The sequence below is a fragment of the Elephas maximus genome, chromosome 10 (assembly GCF_024166365.1).
Source record: "Elephas maximus indicus isolate mEleMax1 chromosome 10, mEleMax1 primary haplotype, whole genome shotgun sequence".
Taxonomy (NCBI): Eukaryota; Metazoa; Chordata; class Mammalia; order Proboscidea; family Elephantidae; genus Elephas; species Elephas maximus.
This window is the reverse complement of record NC_064828.1, coordinates 104,439,635-104,456,197: the sequence shown is the minus strand read 5'-3', so window position 1 is coordinate 104,456,197 and position 16,563 is coordinate 104,439,635. Positions and strand designations below refer to the sequence as shown.

The window sequence follows — 16,563 nt, the reverse complement described above, 5'->3', positions numbered from 1 at the left end:
TCACTAAACACACAATTCCTGCCTGTAACATGTGGCTCATCACTGTACCAGGCTGCTCTGGCCCAGAGCCGTGTGGGGTATTCATACTGGTGACGGCCGGCCTGGCACCTGGGTGCGGGAGGGAACCCAAGTGGAAACTTCCATCTGTTTGAGCCTTGACCCCTAATGTTTATGGCACAGGAAACCTTCCCTACTGCCCTTCTATTCATCGACCCTATTTTCTAGTCTCATAGATACTCGGCTTTTCCTTCCCGTCTCACGTCTTTCCTGTCTTGCTTCTTTTTCATTTCCTTTTGCTTTGCCCAGAGCGGTGTCTCCTTTGCTTGTCCTGTCCCCTCCTCCATGCTCCAGCTAACTCACGCTTACTTGACTCGATACTTCTTTTACTTCTTTACGCCTGAAGTCTGGCTCTTCCTGCCTTCCCAAAGTCACTCTCGTTCAGGTAGCTGATGGCACCCCAGCCCCTTCTTGGTCATCTTCTCTGGGGCCCTTTCTCTCCCCATATGTATCTCCTGCTGAGGATGGGCAGTCTTTGGTGAGCTGGTGTTTTTTTTTTTTTTGTATTTTGTTGTGGTGAAATATACATAACAAAAAGTTTGCTTTTTTAACCATTCTTTGATGAACTTTTGATACCCTGACTTCGTTTTCCTTTTAATCTTGATGATTTCTCTCTCATTTTTCTTCTCTTCCCCCGTCTCAAAATCTTCTGGAGCTATTTCTTTGGTTTTTACTCGCGTCTCTTTGTCCATATTTTCCCAGAGATGCCATGTTTTCTTTGGCTTTACCTCTCGTCTCTGTATTGGAAACCCACACCAGCTCCCAGTTTGCTGTGTGACCCCGGGGAAGTCACTTGCCTCTCTGGAACTCAGTTTCTGTAGGTTTGAGTGGGGTGGGTTATTAGAGGGGTGAGCGCGGACCCTCCCAGTACCTGTATGCTCTAAGCTTATAAGCTTTGATTTTGAGACATCTTTCCCCTTTGTTATCTGGCCACCTCCCTGGCCATATCTCAACTGGGGGCTTGGGCAACATTTGAGTAAGTTAGTATTAGTGCCTGTCATGGAGCCCTGGTGGCCAGTAGTTAACTCAGTTAGCTCAGCTGCTAACAAAAAGGTCAGCAGTTCGAATCCCCCACCCATTCCTTGGAAACCCTATGGGGCAGTTCTACTCTTTCCTTTAGGGTCGCTATGAGTCAGAATCGACTTGATAGCAATGGGTTTGGTTTTTTGGTTTAGTGTCTGTCGTGGCGACCCTATGTGTTACAGAGTAGAACTGTCCCATAGGGTTTTCTTGGCTGTAAACTCTACAGAAGCAGATCTTCAGGCCTTTTTCCATGGTGCCGCTTGGTGGGTTCAAACCACCTACCTTTAGGTTAGTCGAGAGCAAACTGTTTGTGCCACCCAGGGACCTGGGGTCATCATGAGTCAGAATTGACTTGATGGCAACAGGTTTGGTATTTTTTGGTTTAGTGTCTGTCAGTTATATAGCCATAGGCTTCTGGAAACCCTGACAGAGAGCCATGTTTCACAATGGACTCTGTGTATGTCTGTCTGCACTGAACACAGCCCCAGGTCATGGAGAGGTCAGCTTGACAGTATCACTTTAGCAGAGGAAGCCCAGGGTCTCAGGGAGGTGGTGCTGCATTTGGGGCTTCAAAAACCAAGTTTTGGCCCTTTCCCTGTTGCCTCTTTTTCAAAGAGCCCTGTCACACCTTTGTTCCAAGTTAGAGAGCAGTTGTCTCCATATCAACTGTTTAACCAAGGGTTGTAAAAAAAAAAAAAAAAAATGAAGCAGGAGCGGCATCTGACCTCCTCTCTCTTCACAAGGCAGAAGGAGAATCAAGATCAACAGCCCAAGGCTGATTCCTATGAATCTCTCTCCGCCATCTTTACCATTTCTGACATCAACTGACCCTCCCATGGCACTCTCTACTTCTCTGTTGGGTTCAATAATTCATTGCAATGGCCACACAGAACTCACAGACAATACTCACAGTTATGGAGTTTATTAGCGAAGTAACAGGTTACAATTCAGGCCTAGGAACACTCAGGACACAGTTCTTCCATCAGGACAGCCTCTTTTCAGCTGTGCTCACAGGCAACCTCTCTCTGGCCCTAGTCCTCTGCTCCGTTCAGGCAAGCGTTACAAAACTCTTTTAGCTCCTGCCAATACGTGCCCAGAGGCACCCTACTCTGCCAGTAAGGCTTGTACCAAAGGCACTCAGTTTTCTCGTTCTGTGGGCCAGGAAACCCACTGTGCAGTCTCCTACAGGCCTCTCTTGCCACCACTTCTTACCATCTTCAGGGTTATAGCTCACTTTCTGTCTCCTGGGTCCAGGAGCTTCTCAATGCAGGGATCCTGGGACCAAAGGATATGCTCTCCACTTCTGGTTGTCTTTCCTTGGTGGTGGTGGTGCGATCCTCTCTTTCCCACCTCTCAGATGGCTCATTTCAAGCCCAGCGAGATGGCAAACCTGACCAATCCCCTTGGTGGGCTACAATTACGCTATTTGCACAGCCCCACCCAATCACTTGGGCAGGAGCCACAAGACCATGGCGAGAAAGGCCACGCACAAGCAATCCATTGCACCACAACAGGGTTCTGGCGACACTGGTGGGTCTTGATCAGCTGTAGAGGTGGAGGTACAGTGGGCGCATGGGCTGCAGCTCCCAGTGATGGACAAGCAGACTCAGGTGTTCTGCTGTGCAGGTGTGACTGTGTGAAGGGGAGAAAGGTTGAAGATCACTGCTCCAGGCTTTTTATCTAGCTAGTTTCTTTCCTACTTCTAACCCCGCTAACTTCATCTTGAAAAATTAAACTTTTCTTTCTCCAGGTGCTGATAGATTTCATTTCTTCACCCTTTTTGTTCTCCATCCACTCTAACCCAATGCAGTAGAAAGAGCACTGAATTTAAAGTAAGTGGTGCCAAGTTTGACTCCTAGTTTTGAGCTTCTAAGCTGTGTGAACTTGGGAAGTTACTTAACCTCTCTGAACTTCTTGTTTCTCATCTATGAGCCTACTTAGGTCAGGATTGTTCTGAGGCTTCCGTGTGGAAGTTCCTTCAGAACTGTACAGCGCTAGATCTGTGTCATTTCTTGTTTTTTTTTTTAACTAGTTCTACCTAGGGAATTTGTCTCATGTTGTCATTTTTCTCATAAAAACGACTCCAGAGTTGCACAGCTTTTCTGCAAGTGAGCAACCCCACTCACATGAGTTACTGTGACCCATCTTCTTTTTTTTGTTGTTGTTGTTGAGAATATACACAGCAAAACATACACCAATTAGTTTCTACGTGAACCATTTAGTGACATTGATTACATGCTTCAAGTTGTGCAACCATTCTCATCCTCCTTTTCTGAGTTGTTCTTCCTCCTATTAACATAAACTCGTTGCTCCTAAGGTTCCTGTCTACTCTTTTGAGATGCTGTTGTCAATTTGATCCCCTATAGATAGTTCTTAAAAGAGCATAATGCTCAAGGCAGACAACAATAGTTAATAGTATTGTTGGTTTTAAGACTTCAGAGGATAGTTTTGGTTTAAGGTTTAAAGATTATCTCAGGGCAGTAGTTGCAGAGGTTCGTCCAACCTTCCTGGCTCCAGAAAGTCTGGAGTTTATGAGAATTTGAAATTCTATTCTGCATTTTCCCCCGTTTGATCGGGATAATTCTATAGAATCTTGATCAAAGTGTTCAGTTATGGTAACCGGGCACCATCCAGTTCTCCTGGTCTCATGGCAAAGGAGGCAGTTGTTCATGGAGGCAATTAGCCACGCATTCCATACCCTCCTCCTATTCCTGACTCTCCTTCCTCTGTTGCACAGATAAATAGAGACCAATTGTTGTGCCTTGAATGGCCACTTGCAAGCTTTTAAGACCCCAGGCATTATGCAGTGAACGGCAAGGTAGGACAGGTGTCCTCTTTTCTTGACCTTAGGTTCAATGTGTCTCCCAGCTTGAGCCTGCCAAAGCCCCCTGCAGACATAAAAACAAAAACAAACATTTGACGTCAAGTCAATTCCGACTCGTAGCAACCCTATAAGACAGAGTAGAACTGCCCCAGAGAATTTTCAAGGAGTGCCCAGTGGATTCGAACTGCCAACCTTTTGATTAGTAGCTACAACTCTTAAGCACTGTGCCTCCACGGTTTCAGGGTACCCACAAAACACAAATGAATTGAGCTGGACAGACCAGAGTAAGCTAGCAGTGTGGTGTGGGAGAAAGAGCCCTGGACTAGGAGTCAAGGGACCTGGCTCCTGATTCAAGTCAAGAAAATCGTGCTTCTCATGGGCAAGACAGCTGCAGGTGCCGTGTTGATGCAGCGCCCCCCCCACCATGGCCTAGGCAGCCCAGACAGTTCCTCTCAATGATGCTGTGACTGGACTTACCCAGCCAGGCTGTCCAAGTACGCCCACTCTGCGCCTCTGGACTTCTCATTTTCTTCAAGCTCCTGTTTGTTTTCCATCTGACCCTTCAGTTTGCTTTTAGGCCAGTGATTCTCATGATGGAGGGCTTAGGGAGGTTAAAGAAGACACAGCCAAATCTCCTACGAAGCCTTTTCCAAATACCCAAGCCTGGCTTGGCCCCAACCCTGGCAGAGAGCCCTTGTGGTGGGTGCTATTTTTCATACCTCTTCTTTTAAGTCTGCTTTGATTTCTCTGTTTCCAAATAGAATTCTAATTTCTTGCATTGGTTCCTTGCCCTCAGACCTCAGGGTAGCTTGATCCTCTGATCATGGCCAAAGTGTATGAAACTGTTTTGCTCCCTTTGGTCCTCTTTGTCCATACCACCATCCTCTCCAGTGCTGCCTCTTGCCCCTGCTCCCTTTCAAGAAATGCCCAGAAGCCGGCCACCTTGGCTGCAACCGCTGCTTTGCCATGCTCTAGCTGGTCACCTGTCCTTTTCCCCACCCTTGTCAAAGCTGTAGACCGCAAAATAGTGCAACTTCGTGCTTGCTTCTGGAAGCTGGAAAATATAGCCTTGAATGGCCTCAGTTTCAAGGAACAGGTCCGGGTGAGAGTGAGGTATCTGTTTTCTTACATAGCTGGCTGCATCGACTCTTCTTTCCCCAGCTGAGGAGGGGTGGGGGCAGAGAAGGGCAGAGGCTGAAGCTGGTGGGGGCGGGCTGGGAAAGCAGACGTCTCCTGACTGGAGAGGAAGGAGAGCTGTCAGAGGACTGGTACGGCCTGGGCCTCTGGGAAGACGACCAGAGCTCAGTAACCTCAGCTTAATAGACTGGAATGGCTCTGAGAAAAGCCTGCCCCAGGAAATAAAGCAGCTCCTGATATTTCCACCAATTCAAAAAGGCCTCTCTCCTTGCACTATTTTGGCTACAGCCTCGTGGGGCACCCCCAGGGCAGTGAGCAGCATCCACTAGCGTGGTCAGTGGCAGCTTCCTTTTTTTGAGGTATTTGTATATATTACTTATGAAGGCTTCCTTCCGTCCTTGGCCCAGCCCAGCCCAGGGGTCTAAGGAGAGCCGCCATAGGGTTTTTGTTTTGTAACAGCTGTATTGAGATATAATTTATACCCCATGCAATTCTGCTATTTAAAGTGTGCAATTTCATGGTTTTTCACAGACTTGTGCAACCGTCAGCACAGGCAATTTTAGAACGTTTTCATCACTCCAAGAAGAAACCCCCTGCCCCCTCAACTTCCCCAAGTCCCTGGCAGCCACGAATCTGCTTTCTGTCTCTATGGACTTGCCTGTCTGGACGTGTTATACCAGTGGCATCATGCAATGTATGGTCTTTTGTGACAGGTGACTTTTACTTAGTTAGCGTGATGTTTCCAAGGTTCATCCGTGTTGTGGCATGTACTAGCACTTCATTTCTTATTATGGCTAATACTCCACTGTGTGGATATCAGCCACTCACCCCTTGATGGACACTTGAGTTGTTTCCGCTCTTTGGGTATTATGAGCCATGCTGCTGTGACCACCCGTGCAGACGTTTTTGTGTGGAGAGCCATGGGGTTTTGCAGCAGGAGATGGCTGCACCCTGCGTCAGAATCACTCATAATAGTGTAGGAAAATGTTTTTTTCTCTCCTTTTCCTTCTAGTCAGAATTCCTCCAGGAATCCAATCTGATCATGGCCAAGCTGAATTATGTGGAAGGAGATTATAAAGAAGCGCTCAACATCTATGCCCGGGTGGGCCTCGATGACTTGCCACTGACAGCCGTCGCCCCCTACAGGTTGCGGATGATCGCAGAGGCCTACGCTACCAAAGGTGAGGCCCGTGCTTTCTCTCTGGGGGGGATTTGCCCCCACATCACGGTGTGTGGAGCCAGGCGAGTCTCCGGGAGCCTGCTGCTGGACCTGTGCCCTTGGCTGATGATTAACTTTGGAAACTTCCAACAAAGCCACCTGGGTCAGCCCCACAGCATGTACTGGGTAATTTTAAGCCCCGCAACACGTTGTTTCCTCAGAGCCTCAGTTCTCTAGCTGTCACTGAAGGCTGTGAAGGAAAAACATTCCAGTAACGTTTCCTGGTAATTAATATGCAATGTGAGCTGGAACTTTTTTGGATAAGATACTGCACAGCAGACACAGGGATTCATATCCTACGGTCACTTGGCCAGGTGGCCCACCATACTTTTGTTTGTTAATACCACACCTGGGTTAATTAAAGCTAATTGGTTGGTATATGTAGCGGCCACTGAAGCAGTCCGTCATCCAGTGTTTGACGACGTGCCCGGGGACTCAGGGGGTAGAAGAAAGTGCAAATACTATCTTTGTTGCCATGATGGAGGCTGTCATCTGTTGAGAAAATGCAGCCCCACGGAAAGAAAACTGAGAGGCAGGACACAGATATTATTTGACTTGCCTAAGCTGCCGTGTCCTCATCTATAAAATGGGTATAATCACATCCATGTTATAGAGTTATCCTTGAGGATTAAGTCAAATAATTTATGTAAAGCACTTCACATAGCACCTGGCACATACCAAATGCTTAATAAATGATATTTTACAATGTTATCCCCAAAGAAGGTAGCAAATGGTAAATGCTGGGGGTGAATAACAGCTTTTCAGAGGCAGGAGAAGTCACATAAGGCTAGCAGGGCCAGGAAGGCTTCCTGGAGGAGGAGGGCACTTTGAACTGGACTTTTAAAAGGCTATGGCAAGAAGGGGCCCATTTGAAGCAGGCAGCTTCTCTTCTTTCTGCCATCTGCTGTCCAGTCCACACATTGTGACTGACTGTGGCTGGCACAGAGGCCAGAGGCTGGGTGGTATGACCTTCCAGACAAGCAGTGAGCTGGCCACTGTGTGCTGCTGGTGCTTTCTGGCCGAAACGCGGGGGCTGCAGGTGGCCCTGCCTGTCTGACTTGGTTGCCCTTGCAGCGTGAACTGAGACCCAGCAGGAGGCACACTTCTCAAGAGTTTTGTGATGGGGATGATACATTCACTAGGTCCCTGGGGAGCTCTGAGTGCTGCCACGTTTGTCTAATTAATCTTCTAAATGTCCCTGTGGCCTGGGAGAAGGTGCCTGGCTCTTACAGTGCTCTGGCTGTTTAATGGGCATGGATGGCCCTTTGAGGCTGGCTCATGGGGTCCTAAGAGTGTCTGGCTTGTTTTTGCATCTCTCTGAGCCAGGAGGTGTGTGGGGTCTGTGCCACACAGCCACCCTCTTCTCTGTCTGGTACTTACTCGGCTACCTCTCGTGCCTTGAGCTGCTGGGAGCTGATTGGTGTGTGCGTGTGCGTGTATGAGTGTGTTTGTGTGTATATTACTGTAGGCCAGGAATGATATCCTGGAACCTGAACAAATCTTTATTTGGCAATTTCCAGTTACCCAGTTGATTGACCTCTCCAGGCGAGAGAAAACTCGTGGAAGGTAGCCAGGAGTTGGTTTGCTAGTTGCGGGGGAGTAGGGATGACTCTGCGAGGGGCTTGGCACCAAGAAAGTGCTCAGGCCTCAGTACTGCCTCTGAGGCAGCCCACTGGAGGTCACCCGTCTGCAGGTGGCAATGCCAGCTCAGTCTTGTGGCTGCCACGCAAGGTGGGCAAGGAGGACAGGAGACTTGGTCCTCAAGCCTGGCTCTGGTGTGTGGTTAGCAGTGGGCCCCCAGCCATGGGGCTGAGGCACTTGGCTTGTGGGACACCCTGGCCAGCTCTGGGGAAACCTGGCACTGGCTGGTTTCTGACTTCTGTGGGTATATGCAGAGTTACAGGTGTACAGGGAAGGCGAAGGTGGCATTTGCCTAGAGGAAGTGGCCTGCAGCACAGAGGACCCAGACTCTCAAGGGCCCATGGCCAGGTGAGAGGCAGTCTGGAATGATGGTTACCAGCACTAACTTTGAACCATCTCCCTGGGCCTGCCTCCCACTTCTGTCACATACTGGCTCTGTGACCTTGTGTGAGTTCCTTGACCTCTCTGTCCCTCAGTTTTCCCATCTATAAAGCTCTCACTGGGTGTCATGAGGATTACATGAGATAGTCTATGTAAAATGCTTAAAACAGTGTCTGGTTCAAAGTGAGCACAGTGCAAACACGTTAGCTTAAAGATGATTGAGGGGGTGGAGGGGCCACTAGAAGTGACTTATAATAACAGAAAGAAATTGCCAGTCTAATTCCTAGAGATGCCCAAGGACACACATCACTCTCCTGGGCTACCTGGGTGCTGATGTAGACACCGGAATGACCCTGTACTGTTTTGTAGGTCATTTAAACTTTTCCATAGTGGCCTGAGGTCTGGTTTTCAGCCAGAGCCTGGAAATGTCATTGCATTCATGTATCTGCTCTTCCTTTCATAGCTGGGAGCACTTTCTACTGGCCTTTGCTTATTGGGAATCTAACACTAACGATATCCAATTATAGACACTGTCCTGTGGGCCCCGCCTTGGCAGGGGCTTTACTGTCTCTTTAGCCCCTCCAAATTCCTACTCTGTTTTATAGGTGAAGGAAATGAGACTGGAGAGATTATTAGGAATAGTATCAGTAGGTAACGTGGTTTATGTGCCAGGTACTGTGCTCTTGATTTGAATATCTTGTTCAGTTTTCATAAGCACCTTATAAGGTAAGCACTATTGTTGCTAGGTGCCGTGGAGTCAGATCTGACTTACAGCAACCCCATGTACAATGGAACAAAATACCGCCTAGTTCTGCACCATCCTCACAATCGTTGCTATGCTTGAGCCCATCGTTGCAGCCGCTGTGTCTGTCCATCTCGTTGAGGGTCTTCTCTCTTTCACTGACCCTCTACCAAGCGTGATGTCCTTCTCCAGGGACTGGTCCTTCCTGATAACATGTCCAAAATACATGAGATGAAGGCTTGCCACCCTCGCTTCTAAGAAGCATTCTACCTGTACGTCTTCCAAGACGAATTTGTTTGTTCTTTTGGCAGTCCATGGTATAGTCAATATTCTTCACCAACACCATAATCCAAAGATATCAATTCCTCTTCGGTCTTCCTTGTTCATTTACCAGCTTTTGCATGTATATGAGGCAACTGAAAGTACCATGGCTGTGTCAGGTGCACCGTAGTCCTCAAAGTGACATCTTTGCTTTTCAATACCTTAAAGAGGTCTTTTGTAGCAGATTTACCCAATGCAATATGTTATATTGATTTCTTAACTGCTAATTCCATGGGTGTTGATTGTGGATCCAAGTAAAATGAAATCCTTGACAACTTCAGTCTTTTCTCCATTTATCATAATGTTGCTTATTGGTCTAGTTGTGAGGATTTTTGTTTTCTTTACACTGAGGTGTAATCCAAACTGTCATTACATTCATTGTCAAAATAGAACATTACAAGATCTGTGCCGAAGTACAATGCTGTCAGTGAGAGAATAATATCCATACGCCTACTAGAAAAACCAGTTAATATGACTATTATTCAAATTTATGCACCAACCACTAATGCCAAAGATGAAGAAATTGAGATTTTTACCAACTTCTGTAGTCTGAAATTGATCAAACATGTAATCAAGATGCATAGATAATTACTGGTGATTGGGACGTGAAAATTGGAAACAGAAGGATCAGTAGCTGAAAAATATGGTGTTGGTGATAGAAACAACATTGGAGATTGAATGATAGAATTTTGCAAGACTATTCATTGCAAATACCTTTTTTCAACAATATAAACTACAGCTATACATACATGTGGACCTCACCAGATGGAATACACAGGAATCAAATTGACTACATCTGTGGAAAGACACAATGGAAAAGCTCAGTATTATCTGAACAAGGCCAGGGGCCGACTGCAGGACAGAATATCAGTTACTCATATATAAGTTCAAGCTGAGGCTGGAGAAAATTAAAACAAGTTCATGAGAACCAAAATATCATCTTGAGTATATCCCACCTGAATTTAGAGACCATCTCAAGGATAGATTTGATGCATTGAACATTAATGACCAAAGAGCAGATGAGTTGTGGGATGACATCAAGAACATCATACATAAAGAAAGCAAAAGGTCATTAAAAAAACAGTAAAGAAAGAAAGGACCAAAAATGGATGTCAGAAGAGACTCTGAAAGTTGCTCTTGAATGTAGAGCAGCTAAACCAAACAGAAGAAATGATGAAGAGTTGAACAGAAGATTTCAAAGGGTGGCTTGAGGAGCCAAAAGTAAAGCATTATAATGAAATGTGCAAAGTCCTGTAAATAGAAAACCAAAAGGGAAGAACATGCCCAGCATTTCTCAAGTTGAACTAAAGAAAAAATTCAGGCCTCTAGTTGCAACTTCGAAGAATTGTATGGGCTAAGTATTGAATGATGTAGGAAGCATCAAAAAAAGATAGAAATAATACACAGAGTCACCGAACCAAAAAGAATTGGTCGACATTCAGCCATTTCAGGAGGCAGCATATGATTAAGAACTGATGGTATTGAGGGATAAAGTCCAAGCTGCACTGGAGGCATTGGTGAAAAACAAGGTTCCAGGAATTGACGGAATACCATTTGAGATGTTTTAACAAACAGTTGCTCAAGAAATTTGGAAGACAGCTACCAACCGACTGGAAGAGATCCATATTTATGCCCATTCCAAAGAAAGATGATCCAATAGAATGTGAAAATTATTGAACAACATCATTAATATCAGACATGAGTAAAATTTTGCTAAAGATAATTCAAAAGTGGTTGCAGCATACGTAGACAGGGAACTGCCAGAAATTCAAGCCAGATTCAGAATAGGATGTGAAAGGAGGGATATCATTGCTGATGTCAGATGGATCATGACTGAAAGCAGAGAATACCAGGAAGATGTTTACCTAGTTTTACTGACTATGCAAAGGCATTCGAGTGTGTGGATCATAACAAATTATGGATAACATTTCAAACAAACAATGGAATTCTAGAAAACTTAATTTTGCACCTGTGGAACCTGTCCATAGACCAAGAAGCAGTTATTTGTACAAAACAAGGGATACTGAGTGGTTTAAAATCAGGAAAGGTATGTTTCAGAGTTGTATCCTTTCACCATACTTATCCAACCTGTATACTGTGTAAATAATCCAGGAAACTGGACTTAAAGAAGAAGAACGCAGCATCAGGATTGGAGGAAGACTCATTAACAACCTGCGATATGCAGATGACACAGCCTTGCTTGCAGAATGCAAAGAAGACTTGAAGCACTTACTAACAAGGATCATACAGCCTTCAGTATGAATTATACCTGGACATCAAACAAAAATCCTCACAACTGGACCAATAAGCAATAAGCGCTATTATTCTTTCCATTTTACCTATGAGAAAACTGGGGCACATGGAGGTTAGATAACCTGACCAGGGCCTACAGCTAGGAAGTGGTAGAGTCGGGACATGACCTCAGAGGCTGGCTCTGGAGCCCTCACTCCCCTGCAGAGTGGCAGAAGCAAGACTCAGTCTGTAGGATGTTCGGCTCCAAAGCACATGTCCTTAATCACTCTGCTCTGTTGGTATGTGGACCGGAACTTGCTTTGGCCAGCTAAGGTTTTCTCAGGTGGAAGACATCCAGGTCATTTGAGACTCTCCTAGATTTGTACCTGCACCCCTCTTCTTCTCACCACCCCCATGCTCCTCCAGCCCTAACCCTTGCCCTCAGCCAGGTTTCTGCCTCTAAGGATCCTTTCTACCCGTCAAGCTCTCACGTCCCATCTCTGAAGCCCTCTGAGGCTTACCCTGCAGAGTCATTCGTTGTCTCCTTTCCTGGCACAGCACCAAAACCCTTTGTTGTTGAGTTGATTCTGACTTAGCGACCCTACAGGACAAAGTAGAACTGCTCCATAGGGTTTCCAAGGAGTGACTGTTGGATTTGAACTGCTGACCTCTTGGTTAGCAGCTGAGCTTTTAACCATTGCCCTACCGGGGGTTGCTGTCACAGCACAGTAGACTAGAATTACGTGAGAATCATAGTAGAATCAGCTGTACTGCTATCACAGACTCCTGCCAGTTGTGCGCCCTCTGAAGGAAGAACTCTGCCTTGCTCGTCTGGCATCCCTGGGACTTAGCACAGTGTCTGGCATGTAACTGGTGATCAGTTGTTGAGGGAAATTTGTAAAGATTCCCTTGCTTGGATTTCTACCCAGATGCCCGTGTGTGATTCAGGCGACCCTGGGTTGTTTTTCTGCTAGCCTGGCACAGTCAGATGGGTTTTCTTCGCCTTTAGGAAACATGCTGAGCATTTCTGATGATTTGGGATTGTTCTCTGTCAACCATGGGAGAATTGCTGCAGGAGCAGGCTGTAGCACACCCTAACAGCCTGGCACCCATCCCTTTCCCAAAGGTGCAACGTTTCAGTTCATTTCCCTTAGCAGAGAGCCTCCAAGTGAATCTCAGTTTTTTTTTTTTTTTTCTTCCCTTATATCTCTTAAGCCTGAGTAGAGAGACTGAGAATAGGAATAGAAGAAATGGAGAAACTTTTTAGCTTCTGGTAGTACCTATTGGGTTAATCCAGTGAGTAGCAGACTTTGCTCCAGGGTACAGTTTAAGATGTCAGGTGAAATCTCTGGGACACCAAGTGGCCACAGATCTTCTTCTCCTAAAGGGGCAGCTGGGGACAGGGGAAGTCAGACGTTGGCACTTGAATCTGCTGGAGATGGGGTGACTTTCTGCAGCTAGGACAGTAGAAGAGGGAGGTAGACGTGGCTGGAGGGTGTCATCGCTTCTTGGAGATGGCCTTTGTAAGTAGCTGTGGCAAGGTACCTTGCTGTAACAAAAATGAAGGGCCTTGTTTTTTTTCGTAACCGTCCAACTGGTCAAGGCTGGTGGGGCAGCTCTGCTCCCTGAGGTTGTTGTTCCACCACCGTCTGCTGGGACGCTGTCCTCTTCTGTGTAATTGAAGCTGGGCCGCTGGCACCTCACGCTTATGGAAAGAGGAAAGAGAGATCTTTCAGACAAGCTGAAGTAACATACATCAGCTGTCCTGACACTCCGTTGGTGAGAAGGTACCCACAGGACCATAGCCTCCAGGCAGCCAGGCACCGGGAAAAAGAAGAGGACTGTCATCTCTCATACAAATCTCTCATTTTCCAGTGGGGGAGAATGCATCGGAGAGGGGACGGGCCTTGCTGTATGTCACACAATAAACTGGGGCGGGACCTGGACCAGGGGATGTAGACCATGGTCCCCACTCTTGATTGGAAGCTCTTCTGTCCAGGTGCAAAAGGTGGCACCATGTTGGGGAGCTTTGTGGATCCTGCTCCATCTTCTCTATTCCTTCCATACCCTTGGGTTTGAAATTGCTGCTTTCTTTGGTGCAATGGTTAAGATCATGGGGCTTTGAGCCCAGGTTGATCTCTGGCTTTGTTACTTATCAGCTATAGGATCTTGGGAAAATTACTCTCACTTCTTTGGATCTCAGTTTCTCCATCTGTCAAATGGAGATCATAATAGTATCTACGTTACAGCATGGATTGTATGTAGACACTGTTATGATCTCCATTTTACGGAGGGTTGTTACAGGGAATGAGTGAATACGTGTAAAGCACTTAGCGCAAGGCCTGGCAGATCAACAAATGTTAACTAGTTTTATCCTTTGGAATCCTTAGGGTTAACTCCTAATGCATAGACCTCCTGAAAAGCATTCAGTTATAAGGAATGAGAAACTGAACACACCGGTGCCCATTTGCATATTCTAGTGAATCTGCAAGGAGCCCTGATGCAACGGTTAAATGCTTAGCTGGTAACCGAAAGGTCAACGGTTGAACCCACTAGTGCCTCCACAGGAGAAAGACCTGGCGATCTGCTCCTGTAAAAATTAAAAACCCAAATGCGTTGCTGTCGAGTTGATTCCCACTCATAGCAACCGTATAGGACAGAGTAGAATTGCCCCATAGGGTTTCCAAGGCTGTAAATCTTTATGGAAGCAGACTGTCACCTCTTTCTCCTGCAGAGAAGCTGGTGGGTTTGGTTAGCAGCTGAGTGCTTAACCACTGTGCCACCAGGGCACCTCCATAAAGATAACAGCCTAGGAAGCCCTATGTTGTGTGACGGCACACAACAACAGCAACAACGACAATGGATCTGCTCTGTCTGGCAGAGGGTGTGGTTCTCAGGGGGATGGTACCGGGGACCAATACATTTAGAGGGAAATCTTTAAGGGAAGATGGAGGTTAAAATCTGGGACCTGAAATGCTCCTTAAGGAGGGAAAGTTGATGGTGCTGGAGGATGGTGAGTACCCAGTGGTCAGGGGCTACTGGGGAGGTTACCTTAACAGGATTTCTTGAGGGTGGTGCTCAAGACAAAGGTACACTTTATCAGTTTTGGAAGGTAAGAAGTCTTTGGAATTGGGTTCACATTAATGGTTTGATCACAAAATGGCATTTATACTGGGATGGATCAAGTGATTCAAGTAGTTTCTTTAAAAGGCAAGAACAATTCACAGAGCTGTCAGGCACAACTGTGACTTTATAAGGGACATGCTAAATACATTGGCTGATTGTTGTTGTTAGCTGCATTGAGTCAGCTCTGATTCATGGCAACCCCTTGTACAAGAGAACAAAATGTTGCTCAGTCTTGAGCCATCTTCAAGATCGGTGGTATGCTCGAGTTCATTGTTGAGGCCACTGTCTGCTTTGAGTGCCTTCCAACCAAGGGGGCTCATCTTCCAGCACTATTGGACGATATTCTGTTGTGATCCATAAGGTTTTCATTGGCTAAGTTTCAGAAGTAGATCACCGGGCCTTTCTTCCTAGTCTCTCTTAGTCTGGAAGCGTCTCTGAAATCTGTCCATCATGTATGATCCTGCTGGTGTTTGAAATACCAGTGGCGTAGCTTCCAGCATCACAGCAACGCATAAGCCTCTATAGTATGACAAACTGACCAAAGGGTGGTGGCAGTGGCTGGGGAGATATCAGAGGAGGAGAAACCATCTCTCGATTGGGCTCCAGGGAGGAAGGCTTGTCTTTTCTGCCTGGGCTTCCTTCCCCGGCCAGAGGTCAGGGACGGTTCCAAAGGCCTCACCTCCTTTAGAGTCTGCAGAGCTCACCAACTTCTGATGCTTCTCACGCGAGTTTGATGAAGAATAGCAGTGGGAGATGTTAACTAAATTAATAACAGCCTCCCCTTGGAAGGCACTGCATCCTCTTTTGCCACGCTCATTGTTTGAAGCTGGCCTGAGAGCTCTCGTGTGACTGCCCATTGTGCATGTTACGAGCATCAGAGAAGGAAGAGAGACGCCTGCCTTCCTAAACAGGCAGCGTGAAGGGACAAGGGCGCTCTCAGGAGAGGCTCTTTAAAAGTGCTGCCTGTCCCGCCAAAGCTTATAAGCACTGGTGTTTACATAAGAACCCACTTCCACAAAGGTTTGGCCCTCAGCCGTACTCTCCTCATCTGGAAAACTCAGTGTCTTCACACACCCACAGATCTCCGCTGAGCATAAACAGTCTTTAGGCCACAGACTTAAAATATTCAATGAGAAAATATTTTGGGAAGAGGTGCCTGGGAATTGCTTGATGTCTTCTATGGGTCTCCTAAGAAGACAAAAAACAATAGTTGCGTTGTGTTAACTCTGACTCATAGCGACCCCATGTGTGTCAGAGTAGAACTGTGCTCCATAGGGTTTTCAGTGGCTGTTTTTTTTTTAGAAGTAGATCCAAAGGCCTTTCTTCCAAGGTGCCGCTGGGTGGGCTCTGTCATGGAGTCCAAATTATAGGACACTTGACCAAGGTAAAATGACTGATCCAGGGTCCGATCTCTGGCCCATCTTAACTTCTGCTTCTTGCTAACAGGCTAATAACTTCTTACAAAAATCCAAGCCTGTAACCGAAGAATGTTTGCTAGGTGGTTAGTTAAGACAAGAGGCGCCAGCAGGTGGCCAGCATGTTCCACTAGGGCTCTTGACACAGATAGCTATCACAGCCCTGATGTGTTGGATGCTCTCAGGAAATGTTTGCCCAAAGCAAGACAGTTTAACAACCTGTTCTTAAAATACTTGGCTTATGTTCGTTTTGTAACTGTAATGACCCCTACCCCAGCACATCCTCCTGCAATTTAGGCTTGTAGCAAATCACACGACCCCACCTATAGCATTGTAACCAATCTTAGGAAAAATGCCACTTTGAGATGTCCTGCCCCTAATCTAACTGACAGCTCTTAGATGAATAGGAATATCGTGTCTTAACTTTCTCTGTTGGCCTTATAAT

General features: G+C 46.4%; 1 protein-coding gene across 5 annotated transcripts in view; it reads left to right on the top strand.

The window, feature by feature from the left end:
* Positions 1-16,563, top strand: part of TTC7B (tetratricopeptide repeat domain 7B) — a 312,432-nt gene that overhangs the window by 31,342 nt on the left and 264,527 nt on the right. For 4 of the 5 annotated variants that reach the window (XM_049898916.1, XM_049898913.1, XM_049898918.1 and 1 more), the window contains exon 3: positions 6,054-6,222. In XM_049898916.1, coding sequence (XP_049754873.1) covers positions 6,054-6,222 — 169 coding nt within the window. The remainder of the gene's footprint in view (positions 1-6,053; positions 6,223-16,563) is intronic. The other variant, XM_049898915.1, reaches the window with a different exon arrangement.